Source organism: Balaenoptera borealis (assembly GCF_965194805.1).
Source record: "Balaenoptera borealis genome assembly, chromosome: 15".
Classification (NCBI taxonomy): Eukaryota; Metazoa; Chordata; class Mammalia; order Artiodactyla; family Balaenopteridae; genus Balaenoptera; species Balaenoptera borealis.
In genome coordinates this window covers 12,776,317-12,796,098 of record NC_138871.1, presented here as the reverse complement: position 1 = coordinate 12,796,098, position 19,782 = coordinate 12,776,317, and the positions used below count along the sequence as shown (strand labels likewise).

Here is a 19,782-nt window from a genome sequence, read left to right as displayed (position 1 = left end):
ACGGTAAAACACAGCCAAATGCATCTGAAGCCCTGTGCACTCGGCCCTGCTCGCTTCCCTTGTCCTCTTACCTCATTATCCCCATGCCTGAAGTTGCTGTGTCTGTACCACTGAGCTTATTCACACTTGTTGTACTTTCTGACTCTTTCTTTCCAGGAAGGATTCAAAGAACCTCGGGGATCAGTGGCACAAGGGAATCCCCATCGAGGTCATCCCGATGGCCTATGTCCCCGTGAGCCGAGCTGTGACCCAGAAGTTTGGGGGTGTGATTGAACTTCGAATGGCTGTCAACAAGGCAGTAAGTGGCCAGGGAGGTTTCTGGAAGGCATTCCAGGCTCTCAGGGCTGTGTCCTCCTTCCTGCTTCCATTAGGTCTGCGCCTAGACTGGGCAGGTGGCTTCTGTTTATTTATTTTTAATCAGCCTATTGGTTTACTTTTAGAGCCCTGGCTTTATCAGTTTCCACATTCAAACTCATGTAGATAAGACTATACTTAATGCAATGCATATTCTCTGTACAGATGGGCGTATTTTCTGTCCCTCGGGATCTATGCTCCTTAGGTTATCTCTGGTCTTTGTACCTGAGGCCTGGATCTCTGACTAACAGCTGCCAAAAATGGGTTTTGGGAGGCCCACCTGGGGCAGAAAGTTATTCAGGTTTCATGGTGTAATTTTATTTTTCCTCCTCTTTTCTCATTCTGTGGTTAAATGAAGTAGAGTTTCTTGGGGGACGTGAATTCCTCCCCAGGAATATACTCCAGAAACTTAGTCCAAATGTTTCTCTTCAGCTTCTAAAGTGGGTTGCACAGAACTTTTTTTTTTCTTATACTTAAATAAACAAAAAAGCAACAGCAATACTCCAAAAAATAACTGTAGTTGCAGACAGAACTATTTATAAAAAGTTTGGAACGTACAGAAGAGAAAGCAGATTATCTGTAACTCTACCCCGATGAACTTTTATTTTGACGTGTTTTCTGCCTGATGTTTTTGTGACTTTTACAAAATCATAATCCTAATCATACCGGTTGTACAGAGCTATGATTCTGGCTCCCTGTGTAGCTGAAAAGCCAAGAGGAGATTGTTGGGGTGTCCTCTCATGGCTGGGGTTCCTCCACACTAGAGCCCAGCATCGTGCCTTCGTGGCGTTCTGAACTGGCCTCCCACCCCTTCTCCAGTTTGCAGAGGAGTCCTCATTTCCTTGGCTTTTTGACTGTAGTGTTCTGTCAACATTTATGCTCCTCAACGCTTTCTAGTGCCCAAAGCTGTTGTGGAATTCTGGATTACTTAAGTAAAACTACCCCCAGCCTGTTTGACCCCAGGACCCATCTCTGCTCCCTGTCTTTTGGATGGGGCTGCCCCACCTGGGGGAGTGTTGTCTTACGTTGCATTACTGATGGTTCTTAACGTGAGGCTGTGGGAATGTTGAGCCATGTTGGTAGTCTGTTCTGTTGCTGTAGTTTTTCACTCTAGTAATAGCTAAGAATCAGTGAGCCCTCGCTGTGGCTAACGCTTGCCCATGTGGCTTACCCACAAGCTGCCTGATGAGGTATGTTTCATTATCCCTTTTTTGCCGTTGAGGAATCTGAGGCTCACAGAGGTTAATGGCTCCTGTGAGATCTATGCCTGGATGGCTTCAAGACTCCAGTTCTGACTCCCAGGTTCCTGCCTCCTAGAAAGCACGAGGCAGGGGTACTGGTTGGAGCGGGTTAATTAAGATACTTGCCTTTGGTTGTCACCTCCGCTCTCCTGCTCCTCTCTGCCTGCCTGTATCTACATGGCCTCTGTAAGTGTGGGGAATTATCTTCTAGGGTCCTGTGGTGACGGATAATGGGAATTTTATCCTGGACTGGAAGTTTGACCGGGTCCACAGATGGAGTGAAGTGAACACAACGATCAAAATGATCCCAGGTAATGGGAGTGGCGTTCACTGAGCACAGACGCCCACGCCCTTCGCAGCTGTCCCCTGCCTCTGGCCATGGATGGATGTGGGCTTTGCAAGACTTGGTTGGAAAGAATTTCCTTCATGCTGTGTTTGGAATTCCTAACTTCACGCCTTTGCCTTTTCCTTCCGAGAAGAGTTATTGCTCACCTAGCAGCTTCGTTGGTTGGCATTTCACAACCCATTCAGTTGGGGTAGGCCTGGAGCTGATGGGGTGTCAGATGGGGGCTGCCTTGAAATAAGCGCACCCTCTCTGCGAAGAGCCTTTCCTTTCAGGAGCTTGACTGCAGCCTCTTTGATTTTGGCATGTACTCTGGGGTAGAATGACTCAGGTCACCCACACATTAGATTCCTGCCACAGGCAGGGTGCTGTGACACGTGTTACAGGGAGTTCTCCTGTCAATAGAACGTGGGCTCTGCCTCAGGGAGAGTTGATGTGAACCTGGGGAAAGCTGTGTGGGGCTGCGTAGAAGCTGTGCCTACAAATAAGGTGGAATGTGGAATACCAAGAGTCTAGGGTTGCTTCTTCTGCGAAGCGTGGGGAGGTTCATGGAGGAGAGGTGACTTTGGACCTGTGCCTTAGTGTAGAGTGATCCAGACACTGTGCTAAGTGTTGAAAAATGTCTCGTTTGATGCCCCAATTTAATGAGATAGTCATAGGGGAAGACACGGATCGAGGAAGGGTGCATGATTTGCTCAAGGGCTGCAGCCCCAAGGTGGGAGCCTGGGTTGTCTGCCTCTAGACCCTGAACTCTTAGTCCTTCCTTCGTCGAGAGCCAGGTCAGGAGGGGGTTGTGTGACACGGACTTTTGGAGCAGGGGGGTGTCTGCAGTCCACCTTGTGCCAGCGACCTGGGCCCTGGGCGAAGGCTGGGTGGGCAGTGTCGGGGTGAGTTATGAGTCCAGGCCAGAGGTGGTACTGAGGGCTCATGCGAGGGGATTAAAAAGAGGAGGCAGATGTGAGAGATACAAGTCTTATGATATCAAGCGACTAAGAGTCCAACTGGGAATATTCCATGACATGAAGTATTCTTGGGCCAGAGCAAGCTAATGGGGCAGACGAAGTCAGTTTAGTAGATTGTAGTGGCTAGGAGTGGATTCTGGAGCAGACATCCTGGGTAAGGATCCAAACCCAGGCTTGCTCTATCAATATGACCTTTGTGCAGTCAGTTAAATCTCTGCACCTCAGTTTCTTCCTCTGTAAAAGAGGCTGCTCTTAGTACCTACCTCATAGGATTGTTGGGAGGAGTAAATGAGTTAAAATGGTGCTCAGCACACATGGAAATATTTGTTGAATGAGTACATCCCTAGGAAGGAAGTATACTGTCTTCATCATTAATTAAGTTGCTAGATTACATTCTGATTTACCCATGCTATTTGGGAATGAAATACATATAAATATATAAAATGAAAAATATATAGACATGTAATAAAGAGCGAATTCTCCAACCTTACTTTAGTCTACTATTTTAGTCTTCTATTGACAATCTTTTTCCAGATTTACTATGTAAAGAAAATGGGTTGAATTATGCTTATTCCCTTACTTAGTGTTAACTTTTTAGTGGAAGAACTAAAGAGCCAAGAAGGCAGGAGGAAGAGAAGCCATAGAGGTCACTGTTAGTAACATGGGAGACTTAGCCCCGAATGGTAATACAGACAAACCCAGGGACGGCACAGGAAACCGCTCACCATTGCTGGCGCTGTTCCTCTGTAGGTGGATTTCTTGCAGTGCCCACTAGGTAGCTCTCTTGCACCTGTTCAGACCTTTCTTGGTGTATTGAGACATTGAGATCTCCTTGGTGAGCAGATTTCTCCCATGCTTTGCTCTCCACCTTAGTAAGTAGACGCTACATCCTAGAGAAGTTCAGAGTTTCATTAGGAACTTAACATGAAGAAAACGAAAAAAGAGAGGCTAGATGTTAAATTATTTAGTGCAGTGCCACCAGGATCATCAGTGCGGTTGGTTCTCTTTCCTCTTCCTCTTTGGTCTCTTAAGATACTTGCTGCTGGACCATGATCAAGGGAGGAAAAGAGGGCAAGTTTCCCTGTCTGTCCTGTCCCCCTGCCCTTGTCCCATGTACGTTCATTTATGTGAGGACACTTAAAGGACAGTTAAACTGGTCCATGGCTGGTCACGCCCTTGGATGTTCCATTGTTTGCGCCCAGAGCAGAGGTTCTTTCCCCCATGTTCACATTGAGCCACCTCTGCCCTTTCCGCTAATTGGGAGGGTGGGGGTAGGAGTGGGTCAGTCGCTCCTGGCGTCTCAGTAATCTGAAGAGAGGTTGCTGTAAGATCCGACCTTAGACTGCTGCCGTGCACCTCTGCTCTTTCTTTGAAGTCTTTTCTGGAGCCAGTTTGGCTTTCTCTTGGATCAGGTGGAAGCTGTCACCTTGTATTACAGAATTTTTGAAAAGGATGGGTCTTGAGTGGCCACTTGGCATGTCTTTGGGAGGCCCCAGTCGTGGCGGCCCAGTGTGGTGCTGGGGACCTCTGCGTTTCAGCAGCTCCTTTCTCTACCTGATGGCTTTTTATTGCCGGTAGATGATTTTATTTGTTTATGTACTGGGGGGTGTCTTTGAAAATTTTAATTTTATTTATCCTTTTGAATTTACGTAGTTCAAAATTACAAGAGTAAACAGTGAAAAGTCTCTATCTTCTATCCCTTTTGCCCTTCCCCCTGTCTGGAGGCAGCCAGCGCTGCCAAAGTTGTGTGTCCTTCTTGAGTTGATCTTTCATAAACGCAAATCAGCCCCCGCCCCATCTCCTTTTACATAAGTGACAGCACACTAGACACGTGGTTTGCTTCCTATTTTTTTCCCATCTTGAAGATTATTATGTAATGGTTCACAAAAGAGCTTCCTCATTTTTTAAAAAAAATAATTGCATGGCATTCCATTTTGTGGCTATCACATAATTTATTTAACCAGGTCCCCACTAGCAGATATTTGTTTCCTTTTTTTTTTTTTTTTTTAAGAAGGGAATTACCAGATCAAAGAATAAGTGTATCTGATTTTGCTATTGGTGCAGAATTGCCCTCCATGGATGGCATCAGTTTACCCTTCTGCCAACAGTGTATGCAGGTGCTGCTTCCGCTACACACTGGGTCCATCAAACTTTTTTTTTTTTTTTTAAGTATTTATTTATTTATTTATGGCTGTGTTGGGTGGGTCTTCATTTCTGTGCGAGGGCTTTCTCTAGTTGTGGCAAGCGGGGGCCACTCTTCATCGCGGTGCGCGGGCCTCTCACCATCGTGGCCTCTCTTGTTGCGGAGCACAGGCTCCAGACGCGCAGGCTCAGTAGTTGTGGCTCACGGGCCCACTTGCTCCGCGGCATGCGGGATCCCCCCAGACCAGGGCTCGAACCCGTGTCCCCTGCATTGGCAGGCAGACTCTCAACCACTGCGCCACCAGGGAAGCCCCAAACTTTTTTTTTTTAATTTTAATTTTATTTATTTATTTTTGGTTGCGCTGTGTGGCATGCGGGATCTTAGTTCCCTGACCGGGGATCGAACCTGTGCCCTCAGCAGTAAGAGCTTGGAGTCCTAACCATTGGACCTCAGGGAATTCCCAAACTTTTTTTTTCGATAGTTGAACAGTATAGTAAGTCCCCTGCATATGGACGAGTTCTGTTCCAAGAGCGCATTTGTAAGTCCAATTTGTTCATAAGTCCAACAAAGTTAGCCTAGGTACCCAACTAACACAATCGGCTATATAGTACTGTACTGTAATAGGTTTATAATACTTTTCACACAAATAATACATGAAAAGCCAACAAAAAATCAAGAAAACATCTTACAGTACGGTACCTTGAAAAGTACAGTAGTACCAGCTACATCACTGCTGCTTTTACGCTTGCTTCCAGACATCCTGGGCTTGAAACAAAGATAGTATACTACTGTACTCTATGCAGTACTGTACAGTAAAGTACACAAAAGCACAACCACTTGTAGAGGATGCACGGATGTGATAATGTATGCCAGACACTTGAACTTATGTGATTGGATGTGCGAACGCAAGTTCACATCTTTGAAAGTTCGCAACTTGAAGGTTCGCATGTAGGGGAATTGCTGTATTATCTCACTGTAGTATGTGTATATACGTAAATATTTTCAGCGAAGGTTGCTTACGGTTGTAGTTAATTCTCACTACTGAATAGTATACCATCATATTTATGTGTGTGAAAAAAAGTTTGTATATCCATTCTACTCTTACGGGCATTTGGGTGTTTCTAGTTTTTAGCTATTAGTAAAAGTGCTGCTGTGAATGTTCTCATACATGTCTTTTGAGGGCCTAATATATACCTTATATACCAAAGAGTAGAATTGCTGGATCATAAGGTATGAATATGTTCAGCTTTAGAAGATGTACCAACAAACATTTTCCAACGTGGTTTTGCCAATTTACTCCTACTGTTAGCGTGTGGGAGAGTCTTTGCATTCTAGTCAAATTGCATTATACTCATTCTGGTGATTGTGTTGTGGTGTCTTGTTTTAATTTGCATTCTCTTTTGACTAGTTTGAACACCATTTTCTATGTTGTTTTTTTTTTTAACTACTACTTTATTTATTTATTTATTTTTGGCTGTGTTGGGTCTTTGTTTCTGTGCGAGGGCTTTCTCTAGTTGCGGCGAGTGGGGGCCACTCTTCATCGTGGTGCGCAGGCCTCTCACTGTCGTGGGCTCTCTTGTTGTGGAGCACAGGCTCCAGACGCGCAGGCTCAGTAGTTGTGGCTCACGGGCCTAGTTGCTCCGCGGCATGTGGGATCTTCCCAGACCAGGGCTCGAACCCCTGTCCCCTGCATTGGCAGGCGGATTCTCAACCACTGCGCCACCAGGGAAGCCCCCCATTTTCTATGCTTATTGGCCATTTTGGATAACCTCTTTTGTGAAGTACCTCTTTAAGTCTTTTTTTTTTTAAATAAATAAATAAATAAATAAATTTTCTATTTATTTTTGGCTGTGTTGGGTCTTCGTTGCTACACACGGGCTTTCTCTAAGTTGCGGCGAGTGGGGGCTACTCTTCATTGTGGTGCGTGGGCTTCTCTTGTTGTGGAGCACGGGCTCTTAGGCGCTCGGGCTTAGTTTTGCTCCGTGGCACGTGGGATCTTCCCGGACCAGGGCTCGAACCCGTGTCCCCTGCATTGGCAGGCAGATTCTTAACCACTGCGCCACCAGGGAAGACCCTCTTCAAGTCCTCTGCCCATTTTTCTACTAGGTTGTCTGTCGTCTTATTGATTGGGGGAGTTCATGTATTTTGATGTGGTATATGCATTGCAAGTATGTTCCAGCCCTTTGTGGGGAAAACTTCTACGGCTGGTAGTGGGATTGAGGATGACTGGGAGTGGGAGCACTTAGAGTGGTCATGGAGGGCCTCTCTGAGAAGATGACCGGTCCAGACTAAGGCAGCAGTGTGAGCAGAGGCCCTAAGGCCAGAAAAAGCTTTGCGCATTTGAGTATAGAGGGAAAGCCAAGATTGCAGGGGAGAAGGGATTGCAAGAAGAAATAAAAATAATCAGAATCTCTTTTCATTGTCATGAGAGAGGGAAGGCTTTAGACTTGTCATTTCTTTGTCCAGTGCTGTTCATGGTAGTTGCTCCTACTGACCCTGCCCTGTGATCCTGGTTTTCTTCTTGCCTTGGGAACCTGAAACTTAATGCTCCCTCCCGTCCTTCGTCCTGCAGGCGTGGTGGACACGGGCCTGTTCATCAACATGGCGGAGAGAGTCTACTTCGGGATGCAGGACGGCTCGGTGAACATGAGGGAGAAGCCTTTCTAAACCGGCCCTGCAGGAGCGGAATGTGTTCCCCTTGTGTCCCCAGCCCGCCGCCGAGGTGGACATGCCTCTCCAGGAGGCTTTGCCTTAATGTATCTGTGCCAGGTGGACACTTGGCAGGGTGGGGGGTTGAGGGTTAAATCTGGTCTTCTGAAGTATTGTTATTAAATGTCTTTTTAAAAAGAGAAATATAAACATATATATTTTTACTATTAAAAATACTCAGTTGTTTTTTTATAAAGTAGAACTTGATTTCATGTTTTATATGAAACATTTACCAAAAAAAAGGAGGACTGTCTTTTAAACTTTTAACTTGAGCCTGCTTGCTGGTTATGGTGAAGCCTCTGAATATTGGGTTTGCTGAGAAATGTAAATCAAACTTTTCTTTAAACTGGTGAAATGAACGGCCCAGCCAGCAGTGATTCCCTGATGCCTTACTGGAAACACTGGAGTTTGTTTACTTTTCTACCACACTGTTTTATTTTTAGTTTTTGTTGTGTACAGACGCACAGTGTGTAGTTACGTGTTGTAAGATGTGAATGACAAAAGTCCGGTGAGTGTAGGGGTGTGGTGTGTGTGACTCAGAGTGTGTAGACCACCAGGGGGAAAATATGGGGGCTCTTTTGCTGAGAACAGGGGGTTCATTCAGACCCCTCTTGTTGGAAGCCGTTGGCTAGAAGTACTTGCCAGTACTGCCAAAGCACTGCTGTGAAACACCTTTAAATGATTGTCTTTTCGTCGTTAATATTTTTTTTGTTTCTTTATTGTTATTTGCATGGTTTGGCATCAGAAGTTGTTACCTCTTTATATTGTTTGAAGGTTGAAATAAAACAGTATGGTGCCATTTTGACTGTTTGTCTTTACTATGGAATTTTTGTCAGTTTTGCAGTAAAATAGGAATCAGTTTTGCTCACCCATTTTACATTGGATCTTTGGTAAGGGGTGGAATTCACTCAAGAAATCTTGAGCCAAAGAGTAGACAAGTATTACCTTTATTTCTGAGAGAGCTTGATGTCAGTTTTATTCCAGAGACCTCTGTCAAATAAGACATTAGTTTTCTTTGTTAATAGAGGATAACACAGCTGAACAAAAGTCACAAATTATCCCCAAGTTTCACACCAGTCACACTTTTGATCTTGGAAGCTGACAAGCAGTAAAATGGGTAACCTGACTTTTCTCTGTGTTCTCCCAGTCTGTCCTCTTCACAGTGTGCCTAACGAGCAGGGAACCGTCCAGAAAGCCTCAGATGGGAACAGAAAGGCTGTGATCAGCTCAGTGATGGTTCTAGATGGGACTCAGGAATCCATCCCGTTGCAGAGGTGTTTGTGCTGAGAGCCCTGATACCCCCCCGCCACGTGCTGACTTCGCACGATCCTCAGACAGTCATTTCACTCGCCTTGGCCTCTGTTCTGAAGCTTGGATTATAGCTGCCGGACTTAGTGGCATTGGAATTCCTGCTAAATCAAGTTGCAGAATAAAAGTCAGTCAGTCAGGACTGAGCATTGACGAGGCTTTCTTTGCTGAATTCCTTCTCTTCTTTGCTTTTAAGGTGCTCTTTAAAAATAGTTGCCTTGGGCTTCCCTGGTGGCGCAGTGGTTGAGAATCTGCCTGCTAATGCAGGGGGCACGGGTTCGAGCCCTGGTCTGGGAGGATCCCACATGCCGTGGAGCAGCTGGGCCAGTGAGCCACAACTACTGAGCCTGTGCGACTGGAGCCTGTGCTCCGCAACAAAAGAGGCGGCGATAATGAGAGGCCCGCGCACCGCGATGAAGGTGGCCCCCACTTGCCACAACTAGAGAAGGCCCTCGCACAGAAACGAAGACCCAACACAGCCATAAATAAATAAAAATTAAAAAAAAAAAAAGTTGCCTCACACATTGTTAGGAAACCTATTGTTAGGAGTGCTTTATTTTTCTCCAAGACTATTTTGGTCTGGATGATAGGTAATTTTTGCACAAAATGGGCAATAGGTCTTAGCTGAGAAGACTTGATAGAACTGATTTTTGGAATGATCCTTTAAAGCTCTTGGATTAAATTCGGGGATAAAGATAAAGTTAAACTGGGCTTCTGAAAAATGCCTGTACGCTCCACAGCACATGTAAATCCTCAGAGGGTTTCATACGCCTTCACACCTGTGACTCAACTGCAGTTCCCTTAAGTGTGAATGTGAGGTTTTTCTTCTCTTGAAGAAGAAAAAAACACCTGCTGTGCTTCAGGTACGCATACAGCAGTTTGTTCTAGAGGTCAATTTGGATTAAAGTTTCTTCAATAAAATTGTTAGTAAATGTGATCTTGTTGGATGGACACAATTTGCAGGCTTATGATCAGTCGGAGGGGCACAGGGCAAGCTGCAAGTCCAGTGTTTGGGAAAGGTTTTTATTTATTTATTTATTTAATTTTATTTTTGACTGTGTTGGGTCTTCGTTTCTGTGCAAGGACTTTCTCTAGTTGTGGCAAGCGGGGTCCACTCTTCATCGCGGTGCGCGGGCCTCTCACTATTGCGGCCTCTCTTGTTGCGGAGCACGGGCTCCAGATGCGCAGGCTCAGTAGTTGTGGCTCACGGGCCCAGTTGCTCCGCGGCATGTGGGATCTTCCCAGACCAGGGCTCCAACCCGTGTCCCCTGCATTGGCAGGCAGACTCTCAACCACTGCGCCACCAGGGAAGCCCCTGAGAAAGGTTTATAACCAAGTTAAGCTGCCACCTTTCTGGGAGACATCAAAGGGGAAAAATAATCACTTGGATTTGAATCAGATCGATTCTACTTTGGTTTCAGCTAGAGCTCATCAAGCTTTGATACTCTTCAATCATCAAGTGTTTTTCAATCAACAAGTCCCCATCACGTGCCAGTTATTAGTGGGGAATAGTTGGGGGCCGGAGGGGGGAGGGTGGGGAGAGAGACGAGACACCTCCTGTGCTCCAGATGCTTCCAGCCTTTTGGGCGAGACAGATTGACAGAGGAATTGTCAGCGCAGTAAGGAGGAGGGGCCGTGAGGTAGGAAAAGTTACCAGGTGACTGATGACAGAGCCCTACCTGTCCTCACTGTGTGCAGGTGCTGGCCTGGGCCTTTGGCCTGTTGTCTCACAGCAACTTGGTGGTGTCTGTTCTTTTCATTTGAGGAGTGGGAAGCGGGCTCAGATAAAGTAACTTGTTCAGGTCATACACTGGAAAGCAGGCCAGACTTTTCTGGCTCATAATTCCAGGTGGTTGTAGGACTCTGAAGAGTTGGTGTTCTTAATTGTTGTACCCATCATTTGTAACTTGAATCACAAGTAATTTGTAATTTGTTAAAGTACTGAAGTTAGTGAATGGTTTATTGTGTATGTCTGTATGTGTATAGACTCATGGGTAATCCTATAATAATAAATTTCTGTTCTCTAATGAGCTTTCTTTTAATGGGAGAAAGGAGCAGGACATTGTACAACCTAGGGTTGGCTGTGGGAAGGCCGTTGTAGGAGTTGGTCCTTAATGCCACCACTGATTTTCTCCCCTCCCATGCTTGTTTCCTTTCTCCCCTTTCCAAGATACACGCACAGTGGCAACCATAGGCACTGCTAGCCTGGGAAGGATGTTTATGGCTAAGGGTTGTTAGTTCCCTGTAGCCAAAGACTCTTCAGAACACGTAGTTGAACAAAATTGGTTTTATTGACCCACTGAGTGAAGGAAGTCACATGCCATGGGGAGTCTTTGTCCAAGGGTGTTAGGACTTAGAGGATTTAGGCTTATGCCTGGGGCTTTGGGGGAGGGTTTTGTTCTGGATTGGAGGTCATCAAGAAGCAGGAGAATTCTGTGATCGGGCATCTTAATTTTCACTGTGAAGGTAAGAAGAACGGAATGAGGCTAGAGCTGGGATTGGTAAGGAAGCAGCAGTCACTCAAATAGCCAGGGGAGGGGGATGTCTGGTCCTGTTTGTGGTTTGTTAGATGTTCATGTTTTGTCTCTTTTATGGAGACAAAATGATTATGGAGTCCTCTCGTGTTTGTCGTCACAGTCGCAGAGTGGCTTTGTCTGATGGTGTTCTGTGAAATTGTTTATGATGCACAGGAGAACACAACAGCCTTGCTGTGGGGTGCCAGGCCAGCTCTTAGCAACGCCAAGACTGGGCGAGAGAGCCAGGCCAGTTCCCAGCTGTCAGGGGCTGCACTTCTCTTTCTCAGGATCTCCTGACCCCAGGATCTGGAGACCTTAGTGTTCTATGAGCTGCTCTTCCCTTCCCTTTGGTTAACAGGTACTGAGCACTTTCTGTGTCCTGGGCACTGGGATGGAAGAGTCAGGCCACAGATACCCTGTGATGTGACTCTAGCCTTCAAAGACTTCATTGGGGCCATGAAGTTTGCTCACTTCCTGTCGCACCTAGCAGCTGATGCAGCCAGATTTAGGATTGCATCAGCCTTCACTCTCCACTAACCCAGTAATCAGTTGATGTTTTTGACACAGGTTCAGTGCCTTTGCTTTTTTAGTAACCAGGTTGTATTGCAGGACAGCAAAACACTCCAATATAGCCTCACATTCAAATGTGCCCAAGCTGACCTCTGCAAATAAACATCTCTCACGATGCTTTGAGAGGGATGGAAATGTGATGGTTAATGAGGGCAGTGTGGTAAGGTGGAATCCAGAGGGGAAGGGAAGGGTCTTCTCTGGAAAGGCCACCCCAGTGTTCTGTGGACAATGCATCATGCAGACTGATTCAGTGTTGCAACTCCATCACTGAGAACATCTCCGCTCAGCAGCAAGGTGGGAGAGGAAGCAGCTTCTCTGGGAACGGAAGCCCTGGCTGCCTGCATCTCTGTCAGCTTCAGCCCATGGGCAATAAGACCCCCAAATGTCTCCCTGATGACAGAAATACATTGGAGGGAGTTCCCAGGTTCAAGGGTATTCCAAGCTGAGTTGCAAATAGGAGAGTTGCACGCATCCTCATTTTATTTCAGAAGATGTTCTTAGTGGAGTGTTAGGCCCGTCTCCAGTCTCTGATGAGTTCAGTTCAGATTAGAACTCTGATCTGAGTTTAGCTCTACTTGGCCCACGTTCCTGGGCCAGTGGTGCTGCCTCCTGTTTCTTTGTGAACTTGTAAGAAGCATTCACAAGGCGAGAGCCCGCAGGGAGCTGGCACCCAGGGCAGTACAGGTATGGTCAAGAACAGCACTGCCCAGTGGAAATGTGAGCCACATATGCTATTTTAAATGTTCTAGTAGCCACACTAAAAAGGTAAAAAACAAACAAAAAACCAAAAAAACAGGACAAGTTAATTTTAATAAAATATTTAACCCAGCGAATCCAAAATATTACTATTTTAACACATAGTTGCTATTTTACATTCTTTTTTTTTTTACTAAGTCTTCAAAATATCATGTATATTTTACTTCAGTACATCTCATTTTGGACTAGGCATATTTCAAGTGCTCAATAGTGGCTATAGGATTGGGGAACAAGGTTCTACAATTCAAGTGGAACTCTGGTGTTGACCTTGTTCTGGCTTTTTAAAGCCTCCTTTGATTTCCTGGAGCAAGCCTGGGTTCTCCTGTGGCCCTAGATTTTTTTTAAAGCCCACAGAGCATTAAATCAAATAGAGGGCTCCCCGGGGGCTCCACTCAGTTGACCCAATTTTTTTTTTTTTTAATCTCTTTATCTATCTATCTATCTATGTATCTGGGTTGTGCTGGGTCTTAGTTGCGGCATGTTGACTCTCGGTTGTGGCATGCAAGTGGGATCTCGTTCCCCAATCAGAGATTGAACCGGGGCCTCCTGTATTGGGAGCGTGGAGTCCTACCCACTGGACCACCAGGGAATTCCCATCAAGCAGATGACTTTTTTGACCTTATAAGTGGCCTTAACTCCAGGAAAGAGAATACCATTCCTTCAGCTTCTGAGTTCAATGATTATTTTAGTTGAGGTATACTATTTTTTCTGAGAGAGGTAAGTATGATTAAGATAGTAACCTTGGTTTGGAATTCCATTCTTCCACTTACTAACTTTTGAATAAGTTATTTCACTCATAAGCCTTGATTTCCTCAGTGTAAAATGGCTATAAAAATGTTACCTTTTAGGGTAATTTTGAGGGTTAAATGAATTAATTCATGCCAAGGGCTTAGAGCAGTTATTGGCACATAAGGCACTTGAATGTTTTATTCTCATTAGACTGCTGTGGACTTATATTTTCTAGATTCCTTGGGCCTCACAATGAAGGGCATTGGGATGTGCAAAATAGCTTGCTGAAAATAATTAGGGGGCGCATTGGATGGGGAAACCATGAACTGAGTCATAGGTACGTGGGGGTTCCCTGCCCTCTGCTTTTGAATGTGTGATATTTTCCATAATAAAATTTTTCTTAAAATGGCTTGCCAACTTTTGTTCTGGAATTTGCTGAAAGAAAAAATTGTTACAATAATTTTAGATGCCCCTAAGAAGTGCCATATAGGATTATCGAGATGTGTGAGCATATGTGTGTGTTCTGCTTGGGAAAGTCAGGGAAAGCCTCATAGGGTAGATGGTCATTTAGTTGTATCTTTAAAAAATTTTTTTCAGCTCTATTGAGATATAATTCACATACCATACAATTCACCCACTTAAAGTGTACAGTTCAGTTTGTAGTATATTCACAGAGTTGTGTAGCTGTCGCTACAATTCTAGAACATTTCCATCAACCCAAAGAGAAACCCCTTGTCCATTAGCAGTCACTCCCTATTTCCCCTCAATGCCTCCCACCCACACCCCCCAGTCCCAGGCAACCATGAATTCATCTCTCTTTTTAAAAAAATTAAGTAATTAATTTTTGGCTGCATTGGGTCTTCGTTGCTGCACGCGGGCTTTCTCTAGTTGCGGCGAGCGGGGGCTAGACTTCGTTGTGGTGCGCGGGCTTCTCATTGCGATGGCTTCTCCCGTTGCAGAGCACAGGCTCTAGGCGCATGGGCTTCAGTAGTTGTGGCACACGGACTCAGTAGTTGTGGCTCGTGGGTTCTAGAGCGCAGGCTCAGTATTTGTGGCGCACGGGCTTAGTTGCTCCGCAGCATGTGGAATCTTCCCGGACCAGGGATCAAACCCACGTCCCCTGCATTGGCAGGCAGATTCTTAACCACTGCACCAACAGGGAAGTCCCATGAATTCACTTCTTGTCTCTATAGATTTGCCTCTTCTGTAATTTCATATAAATGGAGTCATACAATATATGATCTAGTTGTGTCTTATTTAGCATAACGTTTTCAGTTCTTGTTCATTCTTATAGCATGTATCGATACTTCATTCTTTTTTATTGCTGAATACTATTGTATGAATATGCCACATTTTATTTATTCATCAATTGATAGACACTCGGGTTGTTTCCACTTTTTATGAGTAATGCTGCTATGAACATTGATGTACAAGTTTTTGTGTGAATATGTTTTTTGTTATCTCCTTGTCTGTTTGTACTTCCTTCTTTCGATTTAAATAAATTTTAAAGCCTACTGTTCTAATTCCTCTGTTTTTTGTTTTCTTTTTTACTGTTTATATTTTAGTGACTTTTTAAAGTGGTTGTTCTAGCTGCTGAATCTTGAGGGAAGAGTAAAAGACCACCAGGTAGGCAGTGGTGGGTGGGGGAAGAGTGATGTGGAAAGAAGCATTCCATGGAGGGGGAACAGAATGTGCAAAGGCAAGGGTTAGTGAGGACCTGGTGGGTACGGATACCCTTGAGGAGCTGTGTATGGGCGACAAGTGATGGTGGCTTTGGGGAGGAGCTGAGAGAAGGGAAGGCAGGAACCACTTACTGAAGGGCCACGTTCACCATAGCAATGGATTATGGTCTTAATCCTGACAGTGGGGGATTTAGGCAGCGGAGACGTATGATCCGTCATTGCTGGTGGCAGGGAGGAGGGTGGGATGAACAAGGCAGAGTCTGGGCCGGAGAAATCAGTGATGAGTCTATAGAAAATGTTCAGAAGGGCTTCCCAGTTTATATGAAGACTTTGTTTTTTTTTTTTTTTTAAAGACTAGTAGAATGTTTTCTTTACAGTTTCAGGACACAGCAAGTCTGGGTTGTGCAAGATGCCAGGAAATGGTCTATCATGTGGGTACTTCTTCTGAGCGTCACTAGTTACCCTGGGGGCAGGAACTTTGGCACTTCCTAAATCCATTTACCTTCAAAGTGTTTCCGTTAAAATGATCCATTGTTTAGGAACCCCCCAAACACGATGAGATATAAAGTGGAAGTAAGAAATAGGATTCTTGGGAAGGAGACACAATCATCAATGTCTGTAGAGGGAGATCAATATATAAAAGGCAGATATGCAGAGGCAGATAAAAGGCAGGTGCTGAGTTTAACAGATTTTTTTTTTAAAAAGTCAAGTTTACTGAGATACAATATATAGAGAGTAAAATTCACTTTTTTAGTGTACAGTTCTGTGAATTTTAACAAACACACACAATTGTGTAACTACTGTCACAGTCAAGATGCAGACCATTTACATCACCCCAAAAATACCTTTGTACCTCTTTGTAGTTTACCCCTCCCTCCATTCCCAGTCCTTGTCAACCACTAACAGATTTTTTTTTTTTTCCCTTCTCCAGCATCTGAAGCCCCTATATATATCTGGGGAATTCCTCACTGTGGGAACTTGATGTGAGGCATGTCTTTCCCTTTCTACCACAGCTGAAATGTCCATTCTTCCTGCTCCCTGGCTCCTAGGGCATGGACTCAGGCTTGATCAATGGGCTGCTCCTGCCCAAGGCTTGAACCTTAAGGCAGTGTCCCAGCTATCTATTGCATAGTAAACCGCCTCAAAGTGTAGTAGCTTAAAACCACCACCACCGTTCATTTGCTCACGGTCCTGCAAATTGAGCAGAGCTTGCTGGGGATGGCTCATCGCTGTTGTATGCGGCTTCAGCTGGGGAAACTTGGCAGAGGCTGGAATGTCTGGGAGATGCCTGGGCCTCTCACTCTCCATGGGCCATCTTGGGCTTCCTAACAGCATGGTGGCTGGATTCCAAGAAGGAGTGTTTTTGTGGAAGCTGGAAGGCTTTCTCAGACATTGCACGATGTCTCTCTCACTTAATTGCTCAAAGCAAGTCGAAATGCCAGCCCAGATTCACAGAGGTGGAGAAATAGACACGATGTTCTTCTGCTGGTGGCATCCAGAATTCAGTGGTGGGTGGCAGCAAGGCCAGGAGTGACATTCAGGGTAGCAAAAACAATATAGCATCTTATTCAGACCATTTTAGGGTTAGATCTTGGCCATATTTCCAGTGTGTCAGGTACCCTTGGTTCTATTTTCTAAACCTAATTTTCCAGTCTTCCCATCCGTTTTGGAGCTGCATTATACTCTTTAAATAAATCCCATTTCTGCCTAATTTAGCCAGAACCAACTTCTGTTGTTTACATCTAAGAAGTCTGCCTGATACCCCAATCAATAAGAGAATCAGTAAGGACTGTACAGTAAAATAGTAAAATAGATAATTTACCAAAGAGGAAAAGCACATGGCTAATAAACACCCAAAAAAGTTCTATCTCACTGGGGCTTCCCTGGTGGCGCAGTGGTTAAGAATCCGCCTGTCAATGCAGGGGACATGGGTTTGAGCCCTAGTCCCGGAAGATCCCACATGCCACAGAGCAACTAAGCCCGTGCACCACAACTGCTGAGCCCACGTGCCACACCTACTGAAGGCCACGCACCTAGAGCCTGTGCTCCGCAACAAAAGAAGCCACCGCAGTGAGAGGCCCACGCACCACAATGAAGAGTAGCCCCTGCTCGCCGCAACTAGGGAAAGCCTACACACAGCAACGAAGACTCAATGCAGCCAAAAATAAATAAAATAAAATAAAATAAAACAGAAAAGTTCTACCTCACTAACAACAAAAACAAAACACATCTAAGATAAAACAATAGCCACCAGATGCCTTTTTTTTTTTTTTGCTTATAAAATTAGCAAATAAGGTAATCAATGTTGCAGAGGGCAAGGTGAGACAAGCTCTCTTTAGACCTCTGGTAGGATTGAAAACTGGTGTAATCTTTCTTTCTGGGGATTTTGGGGCAATATTTACCAAGAATCTTCAAATGAATCAATCCTTTTTAGTCGCATCCAGGAATCTAGTCTGATCAAATACTTATAAATGTAAATAGAAATTTATGTACAAAGATGTTCATACCAATGTTATAATCTGGCAAACATTAGAAGTTTGAATGACACAAATCAGTTAAGGTGTGATGTCATGAGATATTATGCAGCCATTAAGAAAGTTTTGTAAAGAATGAAAGATACCAGAAAAACTTTATAGAATAATATTGAGGGATAAATTAACCAAAGATTGTAGATGTGAGTGACATATGTCAGTCATGACCTAGTCAGGAAAGTAAACCACTCTAGGCATTTCAAACAGAGGGAACTCATTATGGGAAATGCTTCACAGGAGATGGAAGGGCAGAGAATCAATCCTTATGTTAAAACAACTCAGAGATGAGTGACGGCCACAGGCCACTGCCCTCCCAGGGCTGGAGGAGGTGGTGTTACCAGAACCCAGAAACTGGGCACTTGGTAGAAGCTAGGACCACAGAGGAGATGTAGCCAGTGCTGGAAAATTCCTCCCCAAAGCAGAGAGGGACTAAGGCCTTGGTTTAACCCTAACTCCCACTCTGTAAACTTTCGCCAGCGCCTCCCATCAGCCAACCAGCCAAAGTCAGTCGGCAATGGAGCCAAGGGCAGGAAATGCATCTGACAGTAGATGGAGCATGATCTCCACTAGATGAAAATTGTGCATATTAAATGATGTTAAAATTAATAGTTATTTTGCTGATGGAATTATATATGACTTTTACTTTCATGTCTTTTTGTATTTTCTAAAGAACCCAGACAATATTACTAAAAAAAATGGTGAGTATATTCAGGGGAGATGCCAAATATTCTTACAAAGATAATATGTACCTAAGGATGGATGTGATGCAGTCAAACAACAGCGTTTTAGATACTGGGTCTCTCTCATTAAGCTCCAGGCTTTAGTGAGTGGTCCTCCTAGCGCTGGATGTTCTCTCTTCATGGCAGCCAGCAGGGGGCACGCCAGCCCCGCACACAGGTTGGCCGGCAGGCTGGGGTTTCCGGCGGCCCTTGCCGAGTGGGACCCTAGGGGAGAGGTTGCTCTGTTGACTAGCCTGGCCCCAAGAGATTTGTCTCTGTCAGGCCTCCATCTCAGAGCTGCCCCTCCCTTCCATTTTACACAAGCTATTGCCAAGATTCATGAGAAAGGCAAGACAAGCACCCCTGGAACTTGAGGGGCTTTCATTGTCCCTTTGGGGTGTTTGGCACATGTGTCCATTGAATCTTGAGCCCCACTGTACTGATTATGCTGGGCCTAAAGGGACTTTCCTGGAGGTGCCAGTGGTCACTGGTTAGACTCTCAGCCCTAGATGTCATATAACAGTACATGCTGTACGAATCCATCTTGGCGTTTCCTTGAGTATGGACCTGAAACTGCTGTGTGCAAGGCTTCATATTTTGCAGTTTCTGCTGTTTCTTCAAACTATCTCACCTAAAGCGACTGATTCTGGTAGACCAGCTTGGGCTGCTTCACCAGCGAAATGCCAAAAGTAGTTCAAGCTGCATTACTGAGTGGCCAGAGGACTTTTTTTTTGCGGTCAACATGAGTACCTTGACAGTCAAGGTACCTCTGTTCACCTAACCTTTATCTTTGCCTATGCCCCGGGGTACACAGAGCTTTCGCATGGCTGGAAGTGCAGGCTGGGCTGGGCTGGGCTGGAATTCCTGCCTTCCCGAAGCAACTCCATGACCTCTTCAGGCAGATGATCTTCCCTGGACACCTATATACAGGTCCCCAGGGGTCACAGGAGATTGCTCTAGGGAGTGGGGAAGCTTACCTGGGGGAGAAGGGGTCAAATTCTGAATAGTGGACATTGTAAAAATGTAGCAGGTCTCTGATACTGAAGGCACCTGCAGCCCCATCAGGAGCCGCCCTGGGCTGCCACTAGGGCCCCCACAGTGAGTGCTGCCAACCTGCTTCCCGTACAGAAACTCTGGGGTAAGAGCTGGGCCCTGGAGTCCCACCCAGGCTGTGTGTGTGTGTGTGTGTGTGTGTGTGTGTGTGTGTGTGTGTGTGTGT

General features: G+C 45.2%; 1 protein-coding gene across 2 annotated transcripts in view; it reads left to right on the top strand.

The window, feature by feature from the left end:
• Positions 1-8,557, top strand: part of RPIA (ribose 5-phosphate isomerase A) — a 33,194-nt gene extending 24,637 nt beyond the window's left edge. The window contains exons 7-9 of one of the 2 annotated variants that reach the window (XM_082357887.1): positions 157-298; positions 1,807-1,906; positions 7,616-8,557. In XM_082357887.1, coding sequence (XP_082214013.1) covers positions 157-298; positions 1,807-1,906; positions 7,616-7,710 — 337 coding nt within the window. In that variant the 3' untranslated portion in view covers positions 7,711-8,557. The remainder of the gene's footprint in view (positions 1-156; positions 299-1,806; positions 1,907-7,615) is intronic. The other variant, XM_082357888.1, reaches the window with a different exon arrangement.
• Positions 8,558-19,782: the final 11,225 nt, after the last annotated feature.